At 44.3% G+C, this 21,405-nt stretch overlaps 1 protein-coding gene across 2 annotated transcripts in view; it reads right to left on the bottom strand.

The window, feature by feature from the left end:
• Positions 1-21,405, bottom strand: part of LOC311071107 (ubiquitin carboxyl-terminal hydrolase 50-like) — a 50,819-nt gene that overhangs the window by 5,320 nt on the left and 24,094 nt on the right. For both annotated transcript variants that reach the window (XM_084095340.1, XM_084095339.1), the window contains exons 2-5: positions 3,903-4,061; positions 3,722-3,818; positions 3,522-3,646; positions 66-136 (exon numbers count right to left, since the gene is read on the bottom strand). In XM_084095340.1, coding sequence (XP_083951466.1) covers positions 66-136; positions 3,522-3,646; positions 3,722-3,818; positions 3,903-4,014 — 405 coding nt within the window. In that variant the 5' untranslated portion in view covers positions 4,015-4,061. The remainder of the gene's footprint in view (positions 1-65; positions 137-3,521; positions 3,647-3,721; positions 3,819-3,902; positions 4,062-21,405) is intronic.

Below are 21,405 nucleotides of genomic sequence, written 5' to 3'. Positions count from 1 at the left end.
TAATATCAAACATGGCAAACTTTAGACACAGTGAGAAGAATGTACAACACATTTTAGAAACACACCTTAGATATCTCAGGATCGACCATGTTGAGTATCTTCTGAAGACATTTTGGAGCATCTTCCTGCTTATGAACTGATGAAATAACCATGTCAGAATTATTCAAATATGCGAAAAGTGCTAAACACACATTTGAAGAGAAAATGTACAACCCCATTTCCAGAAAAGTCTGGACATTTAGTAAAAAACAGTCAAATCAATAATATGTGATTTGTTCATTCTCTTTTAACTTTATTTAACTGATAAAAGTACAAAGAAAATATTTCCAATGTTTTCACTGACCAACTTAATTGTATTTTTTAAATATAAACAAATTTTGAGTTGGACAAAGGCATGTTTACCACCGTCACATCACCTTTCCTTTTAATTACACTTTTTAATCATTTGGGAATTGAGGATGCTAATTGTTGCAGTTTTGCAAGTGGAATATTTGCCCAATCTCTCCTGATATAAGACATGTGCTCAACAGTCCGTGGTCGTTGTTGCCTGATTCTCCTTTTCATGATGGGCTGTCCATCTCCAATAAGAGACCGATCTGGACTGCAGGCTCATCTCTTCTGTGGCGAAGAGTGTCTACAAACCACTCAGTTTCAGCATGTGCAGAATGAGGCCTGGCATTGTCTTGCTTCCCAGCAAAGATGTCATCTTGATGCCATTAAATGTCCCTGTACAATCCCAGTATATTCCTCCACATCAGTGGTACCTTCACAGAAATGCAGGTCACCGATGCCGTTTGCAGTGATGCTCCTCAAACCAGGACAGAAGTTTGCTTTTGCACCTGTCGCTGATGAAAGTCTAGATGGTTGGTATTTGGCCCGAACCCAGAGTACTCCCCCGTATTCCTGGTTAGGAAAGTAACCAGGCGAGTGAGAGGAGAGACGGGGTGGCGGAGGGATACTGAAAACTGTCGAGGAACATAGGTGAGTCGACTGTATATATATACAGGCCTCCTCTCGTACTGATTGGATAGGCAATTTGGATGTTCCTCCTGAACTTTTTTTAATAATCTTTTTTTTTTTTGAATTGTTTGACAATTTTGTTAGGGTATTTGGTGCTTGCAAAGACTGAGAAGCTCCTTTTACACCCAATCACTACAGTATTACCAATTCACCTGCTCATTGTGGACTATTTCAAAACAGTTTATCTTGGTAATCATTTCACTTTTATTTTGCCTCTGTCCCCTTTTTGGAGTCTGCCATCAAAATTAAAACTTGTTTATATTTACAAAATACATGAAGCTGTTCAGTGAAAACTTTATTTGTACTCTTGTAATTTTAATAAAGATTCAAGAGAATTAACAAAACCACAGAAACTTAATTTTATTGCATTTTACACTTTTTTCCTGAAAATCGGGTTGTATATTTGTTTTGTTTTTGAAATTTGTCAGGAAATCGTGTTTTACTTTAAAAGGAGTCTTATTGTGCTCTTTTTATGAGGGGAGGGGAGTGCACTAGAATATGTTTTCATGCTTGATTGTTCAAAAAAGCCATTATTGTTCACATATTTTACATTATTACAGCTCTTCTCTCCCCAGTCTGGTTAAACATGTTGTTTTCGATGAAGTCCCTCCTTCCGAAATAATAAATATGCTTTGATTGGTTAGTTGGCCCAGTGTGTTGTGATTGGCCCAGTGTAGCACATGATCGAGAAATGTCCCACTCCTCCATAACCGCGAGCTCTAATTATTACGATGGTGTCAATTTTGAGCCCGATTCAGACCCTGACAATGTTAATGTAATCAATAATTTTATCCCCAAAATTACATATTTAAAAAATTTTTCCTTGAAAAAAAGTGTCTTCATGCCGTAAAATATCTTGAATGTAACTCTGTAAGACACTCTTGCCTCATTTAGTATACGCAGTTCTATGAATATGCAAATGAGCCCCGCCTCCACTCACTCACAGCAGCTCAGGCCCTGTCCCAAATGGCACACTTCAAATGCACTTTCGGTCTTGTAGACTTACAATGGCTGCCGCGTGCACGTGTCCGTTAAGTTCGTGAGACCGTAGGGTGTCCCATTAGGTCTCAGAAGGGTGCTATGCGGTCGATTTGCGCCCTCGATGTGCACTTTTGCCAAGCCCACACTGATGCGAGGTCTGCAGCAGACTTCTTCCCAACAGCCAAAGCGGCTTTACGTCACGAAAGTGCGGACTCAGAGGAAGACCACGAGTCCTTATGCTGCGTTCACACCAAACGCGAATAGAGCGTCTGGCGCGAGTGATTTCAATGTTAAGTCAATGTAAAGACACATTTATGCGCGTCAGGAAGTCCTGCGGCACGAATGAGGCATTTAGCGCGGCGGATGCGGATTTGTCCCATTCGCGCGAATTCAGCGTCTGGCGCAAATTATTTTATTTGGTGCTTTTTGTGCATTCAAGCGTTTGACGCGAATTCGCGTCTGACACCAGAGTTGAAAAAGGAGCCTGCTTGCTGCTGTCACGTGGTGAAGTGACGGGATAAACTCCCGCCCGGAGTCACTCACTCAAAATGGAGTATAGCAATATAGCAGTTAACTGAGTATCACTAGGAAGTGAGTATATACTAGTGGGTATCACTAGAAAGAGCACCAACAGTGGTATCCGTACCACAGTTTGAAAAACATTGATAGCATAGTGTATATTAGCATTTATTTAAAATATTGTATTTAAAATTTCATATACATTTTCTAACCGAAGACAGATGGACAGGCGCTCTGCAGCTGGGATAGAGCGGCTGTAGTTGGTGTCCTGAAGGGTGATCCTCGCTCCGATGCGCGGATTTAGCCTCGGACGCGCGTAAAAAGCAAAAGTTTGACGTGAAATTGACGCGCGTCTGAGGCGAAATCCACCTCTTGTATTTTTTGCAATTTTGCTCTGGACACGCAAATGGATTCAAAATGTTCAAGCGTCCAACTAGACGCAAATTTGACGCGCTATTTGTGTTTGGTGTGAACGCACAGTTAGGGTGCCATTTGGGACAGGGCCTCAGAGACCCACTGGTTGACGATCACACGTTGACCTGACTAGTTATTGTATTGTACATGCATTGTACTCTCTCTGTCTGCTGTTCTTTATTAAATGTGCAGCGCAGAGACAAAAGTTAAGCTCATAATGTTCAGGAACAGTTTTCAAAATATATGTTTGTCAGCCTTAGGACAAACTTTTTCCGTGGTGGAAAAAAACAGTGACTACACTCTTCATCTTTTCTAATGCAGCTCATCCAGGCCTCGCCAACTTTTTTTTGCATATTCCATGGGCGGAGATTATTTAAATGAGGAACATTATGACTTCGTAAAGCCCGGAAAAATTGCGTTGAGCCGGTCGTTGTAGTTCTTGAAAAGAGGAATCTGTTAAATAAAATGTCTCCCTTTGGAGTGGCTTTGTAGCCTTGCAGATCATCTTTTATGCTCACAGCAACATTACTAAAGTTGAACAAGTAAAAGGATAATAGGTCTCCTTTAAAAGTAAATCTTAAACCTACCATTGATTTTAAGTTCAGTTGTGATTCCTTCAGTGGTGGCAGAGCTTCTGTTTCCAGACCGTAAACACTCAAATAATAATGCAATCTCTTTATTTATTTTGGAAATGCTGTTATTTGATTTGTACCTGTAAAACACACTAGTTATAACTGGATTTGTTTTATCAGCTGAAATGACCAATAAAACAATGATAAACTCCTACCCTTCCACAGCCTCTCTGAAGTCCTCTGTCATGAAGAGTATTTGCAGCACTGTGTTCAAGTAGCACGTGGCTCCCTGATTCACCAATCCAGTGTATCCTGGACAATCCAGAGGCATTCATGTTACAATCTAACAGTGGAACACAGCAATTAAATAAGTGTGAATAATAGATTAATGCTTACTATAGGGTGGGGAGATTTCATTGACAGATGTAACACAGGAGACACCTTTTGTGTGTTTTTCAGAACGAGTGTGTTGTGTACTGCTTTTCTCTTTCTGTAGCGATGACATCATGTGTATCTGTTCTCCTGGCTGTTGTATGATCCAAAATCGAAACAATACTGTGGAGAATAAAAACATTACTCTGATTTGGCAAGGCAAAAGCAGAGTGTTGTTAAATTATTTTCTTGGTAAAAATGTAACTATTAAGCTGTTAAGGTACCAGTAAACTAAGCTTTAAGTGTTAAAATGATAGTTCACAGAAAAATGATAATTATTTCATCATTTGATCACCATCAAGTTTTTCCAAATCTGTGTGAGTTTCTGTACTGAACACAAAACTGTTTGGTAACCCACATTCTTCAAAATATCTTCATCAGAAGAAAGATTCATACAGGTTTAGAACATCTTGAGGGTGATTAATTTAGGACAGAATTTTCATTTTTGGGTGAACTATCCCTTTAAGAAATCTCACCAATACAAGTGAATGTGAAACATTTAACTTCCCGATTAAATGTAACCTGATGTCCAAATATCCTTCATGATGGGTATCCAAATGTTATCATTTTATCCGTGTGCCTGCATTTTGCTGGTTGGGTCAAAACACCATGACCCAGATTATCAGAATATCAATCTTCCATTAGGGCTATGTTGTTAAGCATAATTTGCTGTTCATGTTAAAACTTTTTAAAAATGTGCCTTAAATGATTATTCAGCCTGGTCTCATTGTTAATACATAGGTATTAATAATACGTCATTTTCAAAGATAGAAAACATACTTTTTGTACGTTTGGATAGATGCTGAAACGTATGACATGGACCGTGGTGCACGATATATCGGCCGCCGATATAATATCGGCCGATATGGTCCTTTTTTACACATGGTATGGTTCTGATGTCAAAATAGGGCCGATGTGAACAGGCCGATAATCATTCCTGTGTATTTGACGTGTGAAGTTGAAGATGAAGTTGACAATGCTGACTCGCGATCTTCGCAGTAGTGAATGCCAGAGAGAAATGCACATTTCATACGGATGACATAAGAAGAGAACAGTCTGTTTTCTTTTGTTTTGAATTGTTCTGTTTAAAAGTAGACATTTCAAGCTTTCTATGTCTCAGGTCTGTGGGGCAAGTAGGCTACCTTATACACTGAGTTTTGGTTCATTTATAAGACAAGCTCCAGGTTCACGCGCCAGTGCCTCCATGTCGTGTCATGTCTGCTATATTTACTTCTTATTAAATCCAGGCAATTGGTTGATGAAACATTGATTAAAATTAAGATACAATTAATACAAAACGAAATTAAATTTAAAGACAGACTTTGTGCTTTCTGTTTGAGGTCTCTGTGAAAGTTTTAAAGCAGTCTTTAGTGCCGCTTTCAGAACGCTCATGTCCGTAACGGAGAACTGTCCCGTCTGTAACATTTTTTTTTTTTTTTTTTTTTGTGAAATAAATTTCTAAATAAATGCGACTTATAGCCTATATGTTTTTTTCCCTCTTCATGACGCATTTTTTAACTGATCGTTTTTGACTCGTAGATATTCGAATACATTGTTTGATATTTGATAGCCTACCCGTTCAATTTGATTTTTCTCAAAAGTGACAGCCCTAGTATCAGGCAGAATGTAGTTATATGGTCATAATAGGAATTGCAAAGAACAGCAGTCGTCTTGCCAAACAGTCCAGTTTGTCTCAATCCATATATTTGGTGACATAATAGAAATTAAGATAACGTCCTTCGGGCTGCACGTACACTTCCAGGCCGGGTCAGTATAGCCTATCAATCTGCTGCAGCTTGTTTTTACTCTAAAAGTCTTGATGTATTGTCACCCTAGTAAAAAAAAAAAAAACAGCCTATGTGGAGGTGGAAAAATATCTTCCTTTGAGTGATAAGAAGAGTTTCGTTTCACCATTGAATGGATGAAAAGCATGCTAACAATTAAAATATCCACTAGCTGCAGCCCAACTTTACTCTAGCCTACATGTATCACGTACACTTTTTTTTTTTTTTGGCACAAAACAGTTTTTATACAAAGAAAATACAGGCGTGGAAGACTCAACACAAGTAAAGAGAAAAACAACAACAATTAAAACAGGTTATACAATACTAACAAATATATTGCACTTCGATTTTCCATTTGGGGCATCTGAGAAGTATTTTAATTCGTTTCTGAATATAATAAACAAAGGAGGGGATTTAAAAAATCTACATTTATGTATATAGTATTTTGCCAATAATATAATGTTATTAATCAAATCAAATAATCTACAACAATCCTTGGTTATCCCATACATTATATTTTGTAAGGTGAAGGTGAAACTATCAGCCACCAACATCTTTTTCTATCAACCAGTCCTGCGTAACACGTACACGTTGCAAGAGTTCAGCGTGTGTTGACGTGGGATTGCTGAGGGGCGTTAATAAATATCTGGGAAATTTCTGGATGTCTCTTAATGACAGAGGTTAGGTAGAGCAGCCTATACAATCGTTGAACTCATTTAAACGTAACATAATTATGATTTTACAGCTACAAAACGTTAACTATTACCGTTAAATGTAGGGTGACCATATACGTCCTCTTCTTCCAGGACATGTCCGGCCGGGATTTCGAGATCACCCAAAATATCCGGGATTCGGCTTTTGCTTTATATCGTCGCCATTCATTTTGTTTACATGCACACCTTTTGATTGAATAGGACTGAATTAATTCCGATTGGTGAATCTGAATGTAGTTTAGGCTACATATCACGGTAAACAAGTGATAGGTTGATGTGCGTTTTAGCATTGCTAAGAAAATTCCTGTGTTTTCGTCTCGATCAGGATCCGTGTGAAGCAGAATGCATGACCTGCAAAGCTGGCACGTACGTATCAGTGTCAAATAACAACACATTCTCACCCCAAAGCGTCACTTTCAAACAAGCTTCAATATCTGACGCTCAAAGCACCCTTTAGCGTCCATATGTGACGCTTCGGTTATGGGTAGGTTTAGGCATCATGTAACTGACGCTTTCGAAAGTTCGTCAATATCCGACGCACAAAGCACCCTTAGCGTCAATATGAGACGCTTCGGTTATGGGTAGGTTTAGGTCTGTGGTAGGGTTATGCGTCTCATATGGACGCTAAAGGGTGCTTTGAGCGTCAGATATTGAAGAATTTTTGAAAGCGTCAGTATATGACGACTTAATGTAGTAATGTAAACATAATGAATGGTGACTGTAGAAAGCAAAAGCCGAATCCCGGGCATTTTGGGTGATCTCGAAATCCTGGCCAGACATGTCCTGGTTAAACAGGACGTATGGTCAGATAAATGTAAGATCCTTTAAACCTGCTCCCACACCTAAACATACCCATTTTATACAGAATATAAAAAGGATAAAACGTAATGGACAGAGATGTGTAGGGAGATGGCAGTTTTCTTACGAGAGGTTCTCTCGTACTTGCGTAATATCTTACGCTAGGGGAAAACCTCTTTTCCTCGAGATATTGAAGCCAAAAATTATCCTAAATTTTGCAATAATGTAAAACACAGCAGCAGCATGCAGACATGGGCGAGACAGCTCGCGCGCCCATTGGCTGCTCTGCGGCAACTGCATCAGCCTATCGAGAGAGGCCCCTCATGACGTCAGAACCAATGAGGGTGCTTCGCGCCCACTACGTCATGTCCCGCCGAAAGCGGGTGGGGCTGGGCTATAAATACGGCCCCGAGAGGCTGGTTTGGTCAGTTTTTCATCTCTTCAGCGAAGCCCACGCATCGCTGAATCCTAGAGAGGAAGCCGTGCCGTCTGATTCAAGCACTCAGCGGGATTAGTGCTACATCTGAAGCTGCTGGTCGACAACTCGCCGCCTTCAGTCGCCGTTCCTGCTAACGCTTTCCGGCGTTATATATCCTTTTTCTCTGCTACTGTGTTTTGTGTATGTGTGTGTGATCACCGCCGCGACACACACTCTCATTTCACTAAAAGAGCCGGGTGTCTTTTTCAAGACGCCCAATACCCCCCCACGGGGCTAGCTTTCTCTCTCTCTCTGTTTGAGCCCCGCAAACTGCGCCGTTCACAAGGGACGTTGGAAGCGGACGGTCGGGGTTAGTTTTTCTTTACGTTACAAGAAAGCTACCCTGCCCCTGCGCCCCATTCACGCGTCACTCACCGGCGAAAGGAGAAAAGAGTGTTTTAGTCCCGCTGAGGCTGAACTGACATCCATTTCTCACACATTTCTCAGTTCCCTGATCAGGCGACTGGAAATATAAATATTGCAGCAAACGAGCCTGTTATATAAACGCACGCCTGCAAGAAAACGCCGAAGAAAACATGTTGACGCATTTGAAAGCCTTTGTGTTCCCCCCCTGTGGCTCAGTGGTGGAATCTTAGGTTTTTCGCACGAGAGACCGGTGTTCGAATTCCCTGAAATGGCGACTGCAGATGTGCATTTTGCAGCCAACGAGCGCGTTCTACAACCCGCTCGCCTGCACCCAAACACCGTTTCTATGGTTCCCGTGCGTCACTGGCAAAACGAGAAAAGACTGTTTTAGTCCCGCTGCGGCCGGGCCGACGTCCATTTTCTCACACATTTCTCATTCCCCTCTGAAGTTCAGGCGACTGGAAATGTCAATATTGCAGAGAGCGAGCCTGTTGTAATACACGCACGTCTGCAAACAAACGCCAGCATGTTCATGCTCTCTCATAATATTCGCACTGACTAAATGCTTAAGTGTCTTCCCCTGTGGCCCAGTGGCAGATTATCAGGCTTTCGCGCGAGAGACTCGTGTTCGATCCCGGGTCTACCGGCAAATAAAATTATGCCGTCAGTTCCCTGAAAAGGCGACTGCAGATGTGTATTTTGCAGCCAACGAGCGCGTTGCCTGCACCCAAACACCGTTTCTATGGTTTCCATGCGTCAGGCGACTGGAAATGTCAATATTGCAGTGAACGAGCCTGTACTAATACACGCACGACTGCAAACAAACGCCAGCATGTTGACGCTCTCTGTTTCTATGGCAACTTCTCGCTCGTTCAGTTCCAGTAAATGCGACTGTTCCAGTGTATTCTGCAGTAAACAAGTCGGCGACACAGCCCGCTTGCCTGCACACAAACGCCGCTTTTACGGCTACCCAGATAAATCCCATGAGAGTGTATTTTCTGGTGTCCCGGCCACGGTTGATGGCGTTATGAGTGTAGACAAAATGCCCACTGCCCAGTGCTCATTCCTACACACAAACACAACCCGTCACACAGGGCTCGCACACATGAAATCGACCCAGATCGATTGCACATTAAATGTGGTAAATGTGCCCACTGCCCAGTGCCCACAAACACTACGTTCTGCATGTCTCAAGGTTTCTGTAAAAACGAAACCAATGTGCATTCGCTCTGCTCAGGCAGACAATGCTCACAGTGTTGTAAATGTGCCCGCTATCCCGCGCCCACATTCACACATGGACATGACAGGTCCTACGGGACTCGCCCAGCCCTCCCCCTATCGGTTGACCACCGAGAGGACCACCGCAATCTGCCCGCTGTTATCAGCGCGCCCCCTGCCTCAAATGCCATAAGCGCGACGCTTATGTTGCAGCACACCGAAGCCCCTCTGTCGCTGAGCGACCAGAGCGCGCTCCGCATTCAACCCCTCACCCATACTAGATCTAAGGCAACTGAACAGAGTGCTTGCGAAGCGACAGTTCAGAATGCTCACAACCAGAAAAATCTTCGCGCAGATTCGCTGAGGAGATTGGTTTGTGTCAATAGATCTGAAAGGCGCGTATTTTCAAATACAGATAGCGTCACGCCACAGGCGATATTTGAGATTCGCCTTTGAGGGCCAGGCATATCAGTACACAGTCCTACCGTTCGGCTTGTCATTAGCACCCCGTACATTTACGATGTGCATGGACGCAGCGCTCGCACCCCTCAGACTACAGGGCATGTGAGTATTGAACTACTTGGACGATTGGCTGATTCTAGCTCAATCTCACTCGAAGCTCATAGAGCACAGGACCATTTTACTCGACCACCTCGAGAATCTGGGTCTCAGAGTCAATTGGGTGAAGAGTTCTCTGTCCCCCAGACAGATAATATTTTTTTCTGGGCACAGAACTGGACTCGCTGTCTATGATAGCGTGACTGTCACCACAGCGCGTACTGGACATTCAGCGCGCAGCGAGCTCTTCCGCTGCGGCGCATCGGTACCGCTCAGGAAATTTCAGAGGATGCTAGGTCTCATGGCCTCAGCATCATCAGTACTTCAGCTGGGCCTGCTTCACATGCGCCCGCTACAGTTCTGGCTGAAAGCGCGAGTACCGTGCCGAGCGTGGGCTTCCAGTCTGCTTCGTCTCAAGGTCAATCAGAAATGCATCGCAGCTCTGAAACCTTGGAAAGCAAACGACTGGTACCGATCAGGTGTAAGCCTGGGGACTTCCTCGAGTGTGAGGGTGGTGTCTACAGACGCATCTACCTCGGGATGGGGAGCGCTGCTCGAGGGCAGACCGTTCTTCGGCCAATGGTCAGAACGGGAGAAGCTTCTGCACATAAACTGCCTCGATATGTTGGCAATAGACAACGCGCTAACGCGTTTTTGTCCCCAAATAACAGGACACCACGTCCTGGTCCGCTCGGACAACATGTCTGTGGTGTCCTACATAAATCACCAGGGCGGCCTCAGGTCCAGGAACCTGCACAGGCTGACAGAACGCCTCCTGGTGTGGGCTCAGTGCAACCTGCTCTCGCTGAGAGCAGCGCACGTGCCAGTACTCCTAAACGTAGGACCAGACAGACTGTCCAGGAACAATGTTCCGACAGGCGAGTGCTCTCTACACCCACAGACAGTCCAGCTGCTGTGGAAGAAATTCGGCAGAGCGGAAGTAGACCTGTTTGCGTCTCAAGAAAACGCTCACTGTCTGGAATTTTTCTCCAAGAGCAGGGACGCGCCGGCTCATGTATGGCCCCGCCGCCTGCTCTATGCCTTTCCTCCTGTCTCTCTCCTGCCTCAGGTGATAGAACGGATCAGGGAAGAGGGATGCTCAGTGCTACGCGTAGCGCCGTTCTGGAAAAACCAACCCTGGTTCCCAGTTCTGATGCAGCTAGTGAGCACTGCCCCATGGCCACTGCCAGTGAGGAGGGACCTCCTCTCTCAGGCCAAGGGCTCAATTTGGCATCCTCGCCCAGAGCTGTGGTCCCTTCATGTTTGGGCCATCAACGGGTACCCGCTGACCTCCCAGAGGGAGTGTTAAACACGATCACGCAGGCTAGAGCCCCGTCTACGCGACGGCTCTACTCCTCGAAATGGTCAGTGTTCTCCAGCTGGTGCACAGCTCGTGGCGTGTCACACCCAGACTGTGGGGTGACGGAGGCACTCTCCTTCCTACAGGAGCTGTTGGATAAGGGCAGGACCCCTTCCACGCTCAAAGTTTATGTGGCGGCCATAGCAGTGTTCTCAAAAACAACGCTTGGTCAGTCAATAGGAAGGAACGATTTAGTCATCAACTTCCTTAGAGGAGCTAAGAAACTGAATCCTCCCAGACCTCCCTCAGTCCCTGTATGGGACCTTTCTACGGTGCTGGAAGCCATGAAAGGTGACCCATTCGAGCCTTTACAGACGATTGATCTTAAACACCTGTCTGTCAAGACAGTGTTTCTTCTGGCTCTCGCTTCAGTGAAGCGTATAGGGGACTAACATGCGCTCTCAGTAAGAGCGACATGCATGGAGTTTGGGCCTAATGACTCAAGACCTAGGCACGGTTATGTTCCAAAATCCCTCAACACACCGTTTTAGGGCGCAGGTCATTTCCCTGTCAGCCCTACCGGTCTCTGACGAGGAAGGAGATGCGAGCTTCCTTTGCCCAGTCAGGGCATTAAGAGCTTATGTGTCTCGCTCATCTGTCTTCAGACAGACAGAGCAGCTCTTTGTTTCGTTCAGCGGACGTTCAGAGGGACTAGCCGCGTCGAAACAGAGCTTATCCAGATAGATAGATGACGCCATTGCGCTGGCGTACACTTCCAATGGCATGCAGTGCCCGTTGGGTGTCAGAGCGCACTCCACGAGAAGCATGGCTTCATCGTGGGCCTGGTCAAATGGGATTGCCTTGCAAGATATATGTATGGCGGCAGGCTGGGCCTCCCCGTCTACATTTATACGGTTTTATAACCTAGAGGTCCCCGCTTTGCAAGCTAAGTTGCTCGCGGTCTAATTTTTCAGTAATTTCTGCCCGATGCTATCGGCTCAGGATGCTGAAACTGCTGGAGCGTCGATCACCGATCGTCTATATACTTCTGTGGGCAGTGTGTAAGTCCCCCAATGTTTATCAGTCCAGGCCGAGTTCGCCCTGGCTGTGTGGAACACTTGATATAATCTGCTCTTATTAGAGCTCTATATTACAGGAATGATGCTATTCTAGCCCCTCTTCCCGGATTCTCTGTGAGTCCCTTGTGATTAGGCACTATATGAGCCCCGGGCACATGCCCTTGGGACTTTAGTGTTATATCTCAAGCACGCATGGCGTTTTACACTGTGTTCCCCTAGCGTAAGATATTACGCAAGTACAAGAGAACCTCTCGTAAGAGAACGTACTCGGTTACTAACGTAACCTCGGTTCTCTCTAGAGAGGGAACGAGTACTTGCGTATCTTGCCGTGCATGCGTCATGTTCTGATTCGCTTCGGCGATGAAAAACTGACCAAACCAGACTCTCGGGGCCGTATTTATAGCCCAGCCCCACCCGCTTTCGGCGGGACATGACGTAGTGGGCGTGAAGCACCCTCATTGGTTCTGACGTCATGAGGGGCCTCTCTCGATAGGCTGAGGCAGTTGCCGCAGAGCAGCCAATGGGCGCGCGAGTTGTCTCGCCCATGTCTGCATGCTGCTGCAATGCGTTTTACATTATTGCAAAATTTAGGATAATTTTTGGCTTCAATATCTCGAGGAAAAGAGGTTTTCCCCTAGCGTAAGATATTACGCAAGTACTCGTTCCATCTCTAGAGAGAACCGAGGTTACGTTAGTAACCGAGTACGTTTTATTAATAATATAGGTAGACTGAGTACAGTTGAGACACTTCTTGCGTTTTGATTTTTCACACAAAAATAGATACTGAAAAGAAGTGAATTTCCACATGACATGCCATGACATATTTTCCACAATTAGCTCATAAAAATAAGGTGCTTTTTGTCTGTGAGACAACCATTTCTAATGATGTAAAGGTAACTAACCTGTTACGATGCAGAGCAGGAAGCAAGAAGCAGGATCCAAGTGCAACGGTGTTTTTATTAAATAAACTAGAACTTAGACATAAACTCAGACTTCAGAACAGAACAAAGAACATGCAACCTCACAACATCAATAACTCACAATGACTGAACTAACACACAGGGCTTAAATACACAGACAACCAAGCTAAACAAGATAACAAGGGGGTGTGGTAAATAAGAAACACCTGGGAAGACTAATCAACATAACAGGAGACAGCTAAACATGCAAAGACAGGGGAACACATGACAGACAAGAACAAGACACAAAACCCACAACGTGACATAGCCCCCCCCCTATGGGCGGCTCCCGACGCCCATAAAAAACAAAAAGTTCAGGAGGGCGGTGAAGCGGAGGCGGTCTTGGGGGAGGGCCGGAGGGCCAGGCCCGCACTGGGAACCGGGAACAGGGCCGTGGAGCGTGGGCAACAAGGGTGGAGCAGGACATGCAGACGGCCAGGGCGGAGCAGACTGTGCAGACGGCCATGGAGGTACAGGCTGTGCAGGCAACCAGGGCAGAGACGACCCTTCAGGCGGCCAGGGAGGAGACGAACCTTCAGGCGGCCAGGGCGGAGACGAACCTTCAGGCGGCCAGGGCGGAGACGAACCTTCGGACGGCCACGGTGGAGACGAACCTTCAGGCGGCCAGGGCGGAGACGAACCTTCAGGCGGCCAGGGCGGAGACGAACCTTCAGGCGGCCAAGGTGGAGACGAACCTTCGGGCGGCCAGGGCGGAGACGAACCTTCAGACGGCCACGGTGGAGACGAACCTTCAGGCGGCCAGGGCGGAGACGAACCTTCAGGCGGCCAGGGCGGAGACGACCCCTCAGGTGGCCAGGGCGGAGACGACCCTTCAGGCGGCCAGGGTGGAGACGACCCCTCAGGTGGCCAGGGCGGAGACGACCCTTCAGGCGGCCAGGGTGGAGACGACCCTTCGGGTGGCCATTGCGGTGAGGACCCTTCGGGTGGCCACGGCGGAGAGGACCCTTCGGGAGGCGACGACCACTTGGGAGGCGACCATGGCACAGGAACAGACACTGGCTCAGGAACAGGAACAGACACAGAGACAGGAACACACACCGGCTCAGGGACAGGAACAGACACCGGCTCAGGGACAGACACCGGCTCAGGGACAGACACCTTGTCCGAAGACACTGGCTCGCCGGAGACCATCTTGTCCTGAGACACTGGTTCGGCGGTGGCCATCTTGTCCGAAGACACAGGCGTGGTTTCGGCCATCTTGTCCGAAGACACAGGCGCAGAAAGAGGAAGAGGAACAGATTCAGGCTCAGGATCAGATTCAGTCTCGGCGGGACGAGACTCTGGACGGGTGGACGTGACGTGAAGCTCTGGCTCTGGCTCGGCAGGACTGACGTGAAGCTCTGGCTCTGGCTCGGCAGGACTGACGTGAAGCTCTGGCTCTGGCTCGGCAGGACTGACGTGAAGCTCTGGCTCTGGCTCGGCAGGACTGACGTGAAGCTCTGGCTCTGGCTCGGCAGGACTGACGTGAAGCTCTGGCTCTGGCTCGGCAGGACTGACGTGAAGCTCTGGCTCTGGCTCGGCAGGACTGACGTGAAGCTCTGGCTCTGGCTCGGCAGGACTGACGTGAAGCTCTGGCTCTGGCTCGGCAGGACTGACGTGAAGCTCTGGCTCTGGCTCGGCAGGACTGACGTGAAGCTCTGGCTCTGGCTCGGCAGGACTGACGTGAAGCTCTGGCTCTGGCTCGGCAGGACTGACGTGAAGCTCTGGCTCTGGCTCGGCAGGACTGACGTGAAGCTCTGGCTCGGCAGGACTGACGTGAAGCTCTGGCTCGGCAGGACTGACGTGAAGCTCTGGCTCGGCAGGACTGACGTGAAGCTCTGGCTCGGCAGGACTGACGTGAAGCTCTGGCTCGGCAGGACTGACGTGAAGCTCTGGCTCTGGATCAGGATCAGCGCGCTCTGAGCTTGACGGGACCAGCGGCAGCGAGGGCGTTGAGCTGGGTAGGACCAGCGGCGAAGAGGACTCTGAGCTGGTTAAGACCAGCGATGAAGAGGGCTCTGAGCTGGGCAGGACCAGCGGCGAAGAGGGCTCTGAGCTCGGCGGCAGGACCAGCGGTGAAGGCTTTGTGCTGGGCAGGACCAGCGGTGAAGGCTTTGTGCTGGGCAGGACCAGCGGTGAAGGCTTTGTGCTGGGCAGGACCAGCGGTGAAGGCTTTGTGCTGGGCAGGACCAGCGGTGAACACAGCTCTGGACTGGCGTGAAGTGCAGGCTCGACTGGACTGGCGTGAAGTGCAGGCTCGGCTGGACTGGCGTGAAGTGCAGGCTTGGCTGGAAGATACTCAGGCAGGAAGGTCTCGGTGAAACATGATTTATGCAGGATAGTCTCGGCGGGACAAGACTCCTGCACGATGGCCCTTATGGCAACACGTACTGACCTCAGCGGGGAATCGGCCACACTGGATACCAGTCCTGGACGATAATAGACCGATCCGGTGACTAGCTTGATGGCTGGCGTGACGTGAAGAACAGGCTGAAGAGATACTGCGGGTTCACGAAGCTTCTCCTCCATGCCCACAGCAAATGACGAATTACTCAGGAAAAGGGCCAGGTCAATATACCTTTCTAGCGTCCAGCCGGTATAGTCCTCTGGCATCATTTGAGCAATATCCTCGTCCAGACCGCTCCAGAACAGATCCATGAGCTGGACGTCATCTAGTGACGCTAAATGGCAGCAAGCCCAGAAGTCCTTCACATACCTTTCCATGGGCTGGCCATCTTGAAAAAGAGTAGCAAGGAATCTCCTTAGGGCCTGGTTACTCACAGTTGCTGGATCCATTTTTGGTGAGTTATTCTGTTACGATGCAGAGCAGGAAGCAAGAAGCAGGATCCAAGTGCAACGGTGTTTTTATTAAATAAACTAGAACTTAGACATAAACTCAGACTTCAGAACAGAACAAAGAACATGCAACCTCACAACATCAATAACTCACAATGACTGAACTAACACACAGGGCTTAAATACACAGACAACCAAGCTAAACAAGATAACAAGGGGGTGTGGTAAATAAGAAACACCTGGGAAGACTAATCAACATAACAGGAGACAGCTAAACATGCAAAGACAGGGGAACACATGACAGACAAGAACAAGACACAAAACCCACACCGTGACATAACCATTCATTGTAAATATAAAAAATAAAGACAAATAAAGAAAATAACAATTGGCCAACATTTTTGTTTATTCAACCATTTATATTCATTCATTTTATTTAAATTAGCACTGGTTACAATTTATAAAGCAGGAAGAAGATATGAAACAATATTTATTAATAATACACAGTTTAAATATCACAAATATCAAATTTTATTTTCATTTGCGTCCTATGCTGGTTAATTACGACGTTTAACCTGTTATCATAACACTGCACAACTAAACAGTGTGTGACCTCATAGAACTCTATTGGGGGTACAGTAGACTCAACTATTCCCCGCTGGCCACCTCGCACATTTCTCTAGATTTTGCAATGACCTTGCATGACACAATACCATGAAATATGTCAGTTTTTAGGGCACAGAATAACGTTTGTGATGATACCAGTAGTAACGTTTAACAGTCATATAGGGATAATAAGCTATTCATTGTGGAGAGTGCATGGTGAAGTGAACGTCCTACTTTAGAAAAAAAACTTTTCCGATATCTTCGGATTGGAGATGCGTCCATTGTTCAAATTTCCCACAATCAAAGAGGACACTAATACGCATGTGCACAGCAAAAATCACAACTTGTGCTTGCTGCGAACGCAAGTTATTTAAGGTGTCTCAACTGTACACAGTCTACCCTAGTATTAAAATATATTTTGACTTTTGAGCCACTAATCCTACTCCTAAACCTTCGCAGAACAAATTCTTAAAATGACGTAGGCTACAATTATGAAGAAAAACAACACATGTGTAATCACAATAATTTACTTATTGCGAAAATGTCACAACAGGTACCACAAATCGTGCACATGACGATGCATTGCAGTCGCAGTTCTCTCTGGCAGTGTATAATAGTTTTATATGAGTTACAGAGCAGAATTTAAGAATTTAATCCATGAACATGTTAATTCGGCTTCGTTCTGTGTGAAGGCGCGCCGCTTCTCCATTTCAAATGTAGTTTACCGACTGAAGCACGGCATGTCGCAATCTGTGACGAAGCTGGCGAGAGCCAATGAGCGTTTGATATCACTGCCGTAAAACATGTAACGCTTCTTGAGAGCGGCAATTTTTGAATTTGAATTCACCACGAGCGCGGGATTTGACGTTTTACGGTCGCTGAATGCAGATGAAGATCGCTGGATAAAGGGCTGAATGTGGATCTCTTTCTAGCAAAGCATGGATTATAAAGATGTGGATTACATCAAGCTAATAAAATTGATGTCTTTTGTGAATTTATGTTGTGTTTGGGTGTATTATGGTTCAATAGGAGAAAACGAATTTTGTGTCTCACAGTAGAAATAAACTAAATATTACAAAATGGTAAAACGGTTAAAGATGGTATTTTTACGGTTTTAAAATATAGTCTTGTTTAACATCATGTACTCGAATCCTCCGAAACGAGTTTGCAGCAGAAGGCACGAGTGAAATGTTATTTCTTAAATGAGTAAACTGCATTTAATAAATGCGACTGGAAACGTAATTGATAAGACAATTGAATGCAATAGAGTCAAAACATTAATTCCACGATTTTAATATGCATAAATAGGAATACGTAGGCCTACAAATATCGGTAGAGTTGTTCATACGTAAATAATTTACGTTTTTGTGCTGTAAATACATCAGTATAATTATACTGGTCTCTGCATCCCCACCTCTCACTCCACTGACTCCCAGTTGTGGCCAGAATCAAGTTTAATGTTCTAACGCTGGCTTTCAGGACTACCACTGGAACAGCTCAATCAACCCACTACAACAAATGCATGCTCCATCCCGCCAGCTCAGGTCACCGACTGAGCGACATATCGTCTCGTTATTCCCTCACAACGAGGCAAAAAGTTCACTCTCCAAAACCACTCACTCTTTCTGTTCCTCTCTGGAAGAACGAGCTGCCAACCTCCACCCAAACTGCCGAGAACATAACATCTTTCAAGAAGCAACTGAAGATGCACCTCTATGGCGTTATTTTTTAGTCAAATGTCATGAGCGTGTAAGACATGCTCACGAGCACAATATTTTATTTCACACGCGCAAAAATGAACCTTCAGCTGGCATGATAAAAGTACTCGCGCACAAATTCAACAACCGAGAGGTGTACAAGTAGCTGCGAGCGAGCGCCTGGCATACTCTCATAGGTTAACTCTGCTTGTACAGTGGAATCCTGCTTGCGGGCTTCTGCTCGCGGACTGCTGTTTTGCTCGCGCAGTGGATTTCTGCTCGCTCAGCTGATTTCTGCTCGTTCGAGTCTACATGACTTTTGACAATTTGGGGGCGGAAACCAAGGAGGGCACTGACCCTCTTATGATTGGTCACTTTCATCATGGAAAATCTTGGGAAATCCTAACCCCGCCCACCTTCTGACGCAGCGCGCGTCACTCAGCTCGCTCTGCTACTCCGGCTATCTCTATGTAGCCTATATTTTAGACAACGAAATATGTGATAAAACACCATACTAACTATTTTCGTTTTCATTTAAAGAAATCTTAAACATGATAGCCACACAAATCTGGTTCAGGCAACGCGTTGATTATTCACTGCACATTGCCTATTTATAAAAAACAAAACAAAATATAAAACACAATCCTGCCTCTTTTCGTTTTAAATATAATATAAAAACATTAAACATTTTAATATGGTCCAGGCAATATGTGCATTTGTACTAAACAACAGATTTTGCAGTAAACAACATTACAGTTTTTAATTTTTTTACATACAATTATTACAATTTAAAATGACAAAACTCTTTTTGTTAAATTTCAGTTTTTATCAATATTAGTAAAAAGGTATAAGTAAAAGGTATAAGAAGCTATACAAATAAAGCTATACATAAGCTATTTAACTTTACCGTTGTATGGTTAGACTAGAGCGCTGACTTTGTATGTTTGACTGAATTGTTTGCTTTATTTGTATAGCTTCTTATACCTTTTACTTATCCACCTTATTCTGCTCCAAACAATGCGCGCTGCCATAACGACGACTCCGGTTGCCTACTTTCGGTTCGTAGCGCTTGACCTGTACTAGCAGCGAGAGAATGAGTTCAAGCTCCTCATGTGCAGTTGTTGTTTGTTTTAACAATTCAAAGAAGATTTCAAACTTTTTAGAAACTGAGTGTTGAAAAGTGAACCGCACACACGAGTATACGCAATATCGAGATACATGGAGCGGGTCAGACATGATTTTGACCACTTAATTAAGTTTTGTTTTGCAAAAAACGATTTTTTTAAGTGAATTTCGTTTTGTATAAATTGTATCTTAATTTTAATATTTTTTTTTATCAACAAATTGTCAAATACCAAATATAGCAGACAACACAATCATAGAGGCGCCCGCGTGGTCACTTGCACTGCTCGTAAACAGGAGCGCATCTCATCCTAACTTAACGAAACTCAGCATATGCCTCACATACATGAATATATCTTAAGCTTAAAATGTCTTTTTAACAATTTAAAACGAAAAGAAATAGGCTACTCTCTGGTTATGTAATGATGTGCATTTCTCTCTAGGCGTGTTCACTAGGCTACTACGGAGATGGCGATCGTCAAATTCATCTTTACAGCTGTTGTTGCTGTTAATAAACTAAAAATAATAGGCTTATAATTTTATTAAACAACAAATTAAATTAAATTTTTATTGTATTAAAAAAGCAACAAAAAAATCCTGGGGTGCGTTCTCCGATAACGTTGTCTCTTAGCGCGCTACGAAGACTCAAAAGGTACACCTTAACTACAGGTATACCTTTCCTACGTGTGTCCTCCGAACTATACCTTAGGCTGTTGCTTAAGGTAAACCTTCTTAAGTTCGACCTTAGCAGGCGCTGTCCATGGTGGAGGCGCTGAATAGGTTGATATCGATGCCTCGATGATCGATTGTGCGCTCTTTCCTTCACAGCGGTATAGGTAAAGTATTGAGAAAACAATGTTCTTTATAAAGAAGCGTTTTAGAAATAGTACAAACTGCATTTATCGGGGCTCATTGAAATATGTACATGCAGAAATAAATATGAGTATGTGTTTATAATTTAGCAAGTGTGCAATCCCAAACCCTTACGGCCATAAGTGTGTTAATGTTCTCCACAACGTATGCTGATTATCCACCAGCCATGTAGTTGACATACACTAACTGGCTCCGCCGACGGCGCCGTCTTTGATTTAAAACTAGAAAAAAAAGTTTGTTGAGACAAACTTTAAGTTGGCTTGAGAAAGTCTGACCAGAGAGTTTGAAGAAGTTTAAAGAATTTAGAAGTTTAAAGAAGTTAGAAGTTTAAAGTAGTTTAAAGTTAGATTGATAGATTAGTTAGAAAGAAAGAATAGTTGTGAAGAAAGAAAGATTAGTTAGAAAGAAAGAAAGAAAGATTAGTTAGAAAGAAAGAAAGGATAGACAGAAATAAAGAAAAAAAGAGAAATAAGAAGGAAAGAGTAGGTAGAAAGAAAAAAATATAGATTAGTTAGCAAGAAAAAATATAGATTAGAAAAAGAAAGATTGATTAGAAAGAAAGAAAGAAAGAAAGAAAGAAAGAAAGAAAGAAAGAAAGAGAAAGAAAGAAAGATTAGTTAGAAAGAAAGAAAGAAAGAAAGAAAGAAAGAAAGAAAGAAAGAAAGAAAGATTGATTAGAAAGAAAGAAAGAAAGAAAGATTGATTAGTTAGAAAGAAAGAAAGAAAGATTGATTAGAAAGAAAGAAAGAAAGATTGATTAGAAAGAAAGAAAGAAAAAGAAAGATTGATTAGTTAGAAAGAAAGAAAGAAAGAAAGATAAGTTAGTTAGAAAGATAGATAGATTAGTTAAAAAGAAAGAAAGAAAGATAGATAAGTTAGTTAGAAAGATAGATAGATTAGTTAAAAGAAAGAAAGAAATATAGATATGTTAGTTAGAAAGATAGATTTGATTAGTTAAAAAGAAAGAAAGAAAGATAGATAAGTTAGTTAGAAAGATAGATAGATTAGTAAGAAAGAAAGAAAGATAGATAAGTTAGTTAGAAAGATAGATAGATTAGTTAAAAAGAAAGATAGATAAGTTAGTTAGAAAGATAGATAGATTAGTTAAAAAGAAAGAAAG

Source organism: Abramis brama (genome assembly GCF_963993115.1).
Source record: "Abramis brama genome assembly, chromosome: 20".
Taxonomy (NCBI): Eukaryota; Metazoa; Chordata; class Actinopteri; order Cypriniformes; family Leuciscidae; genus Abramis; species Abramis brama.
Note: the sequence above shows the minus strand (reverse complement) of the source record. Positions and strands in the feature narration are given on the sequence as shown.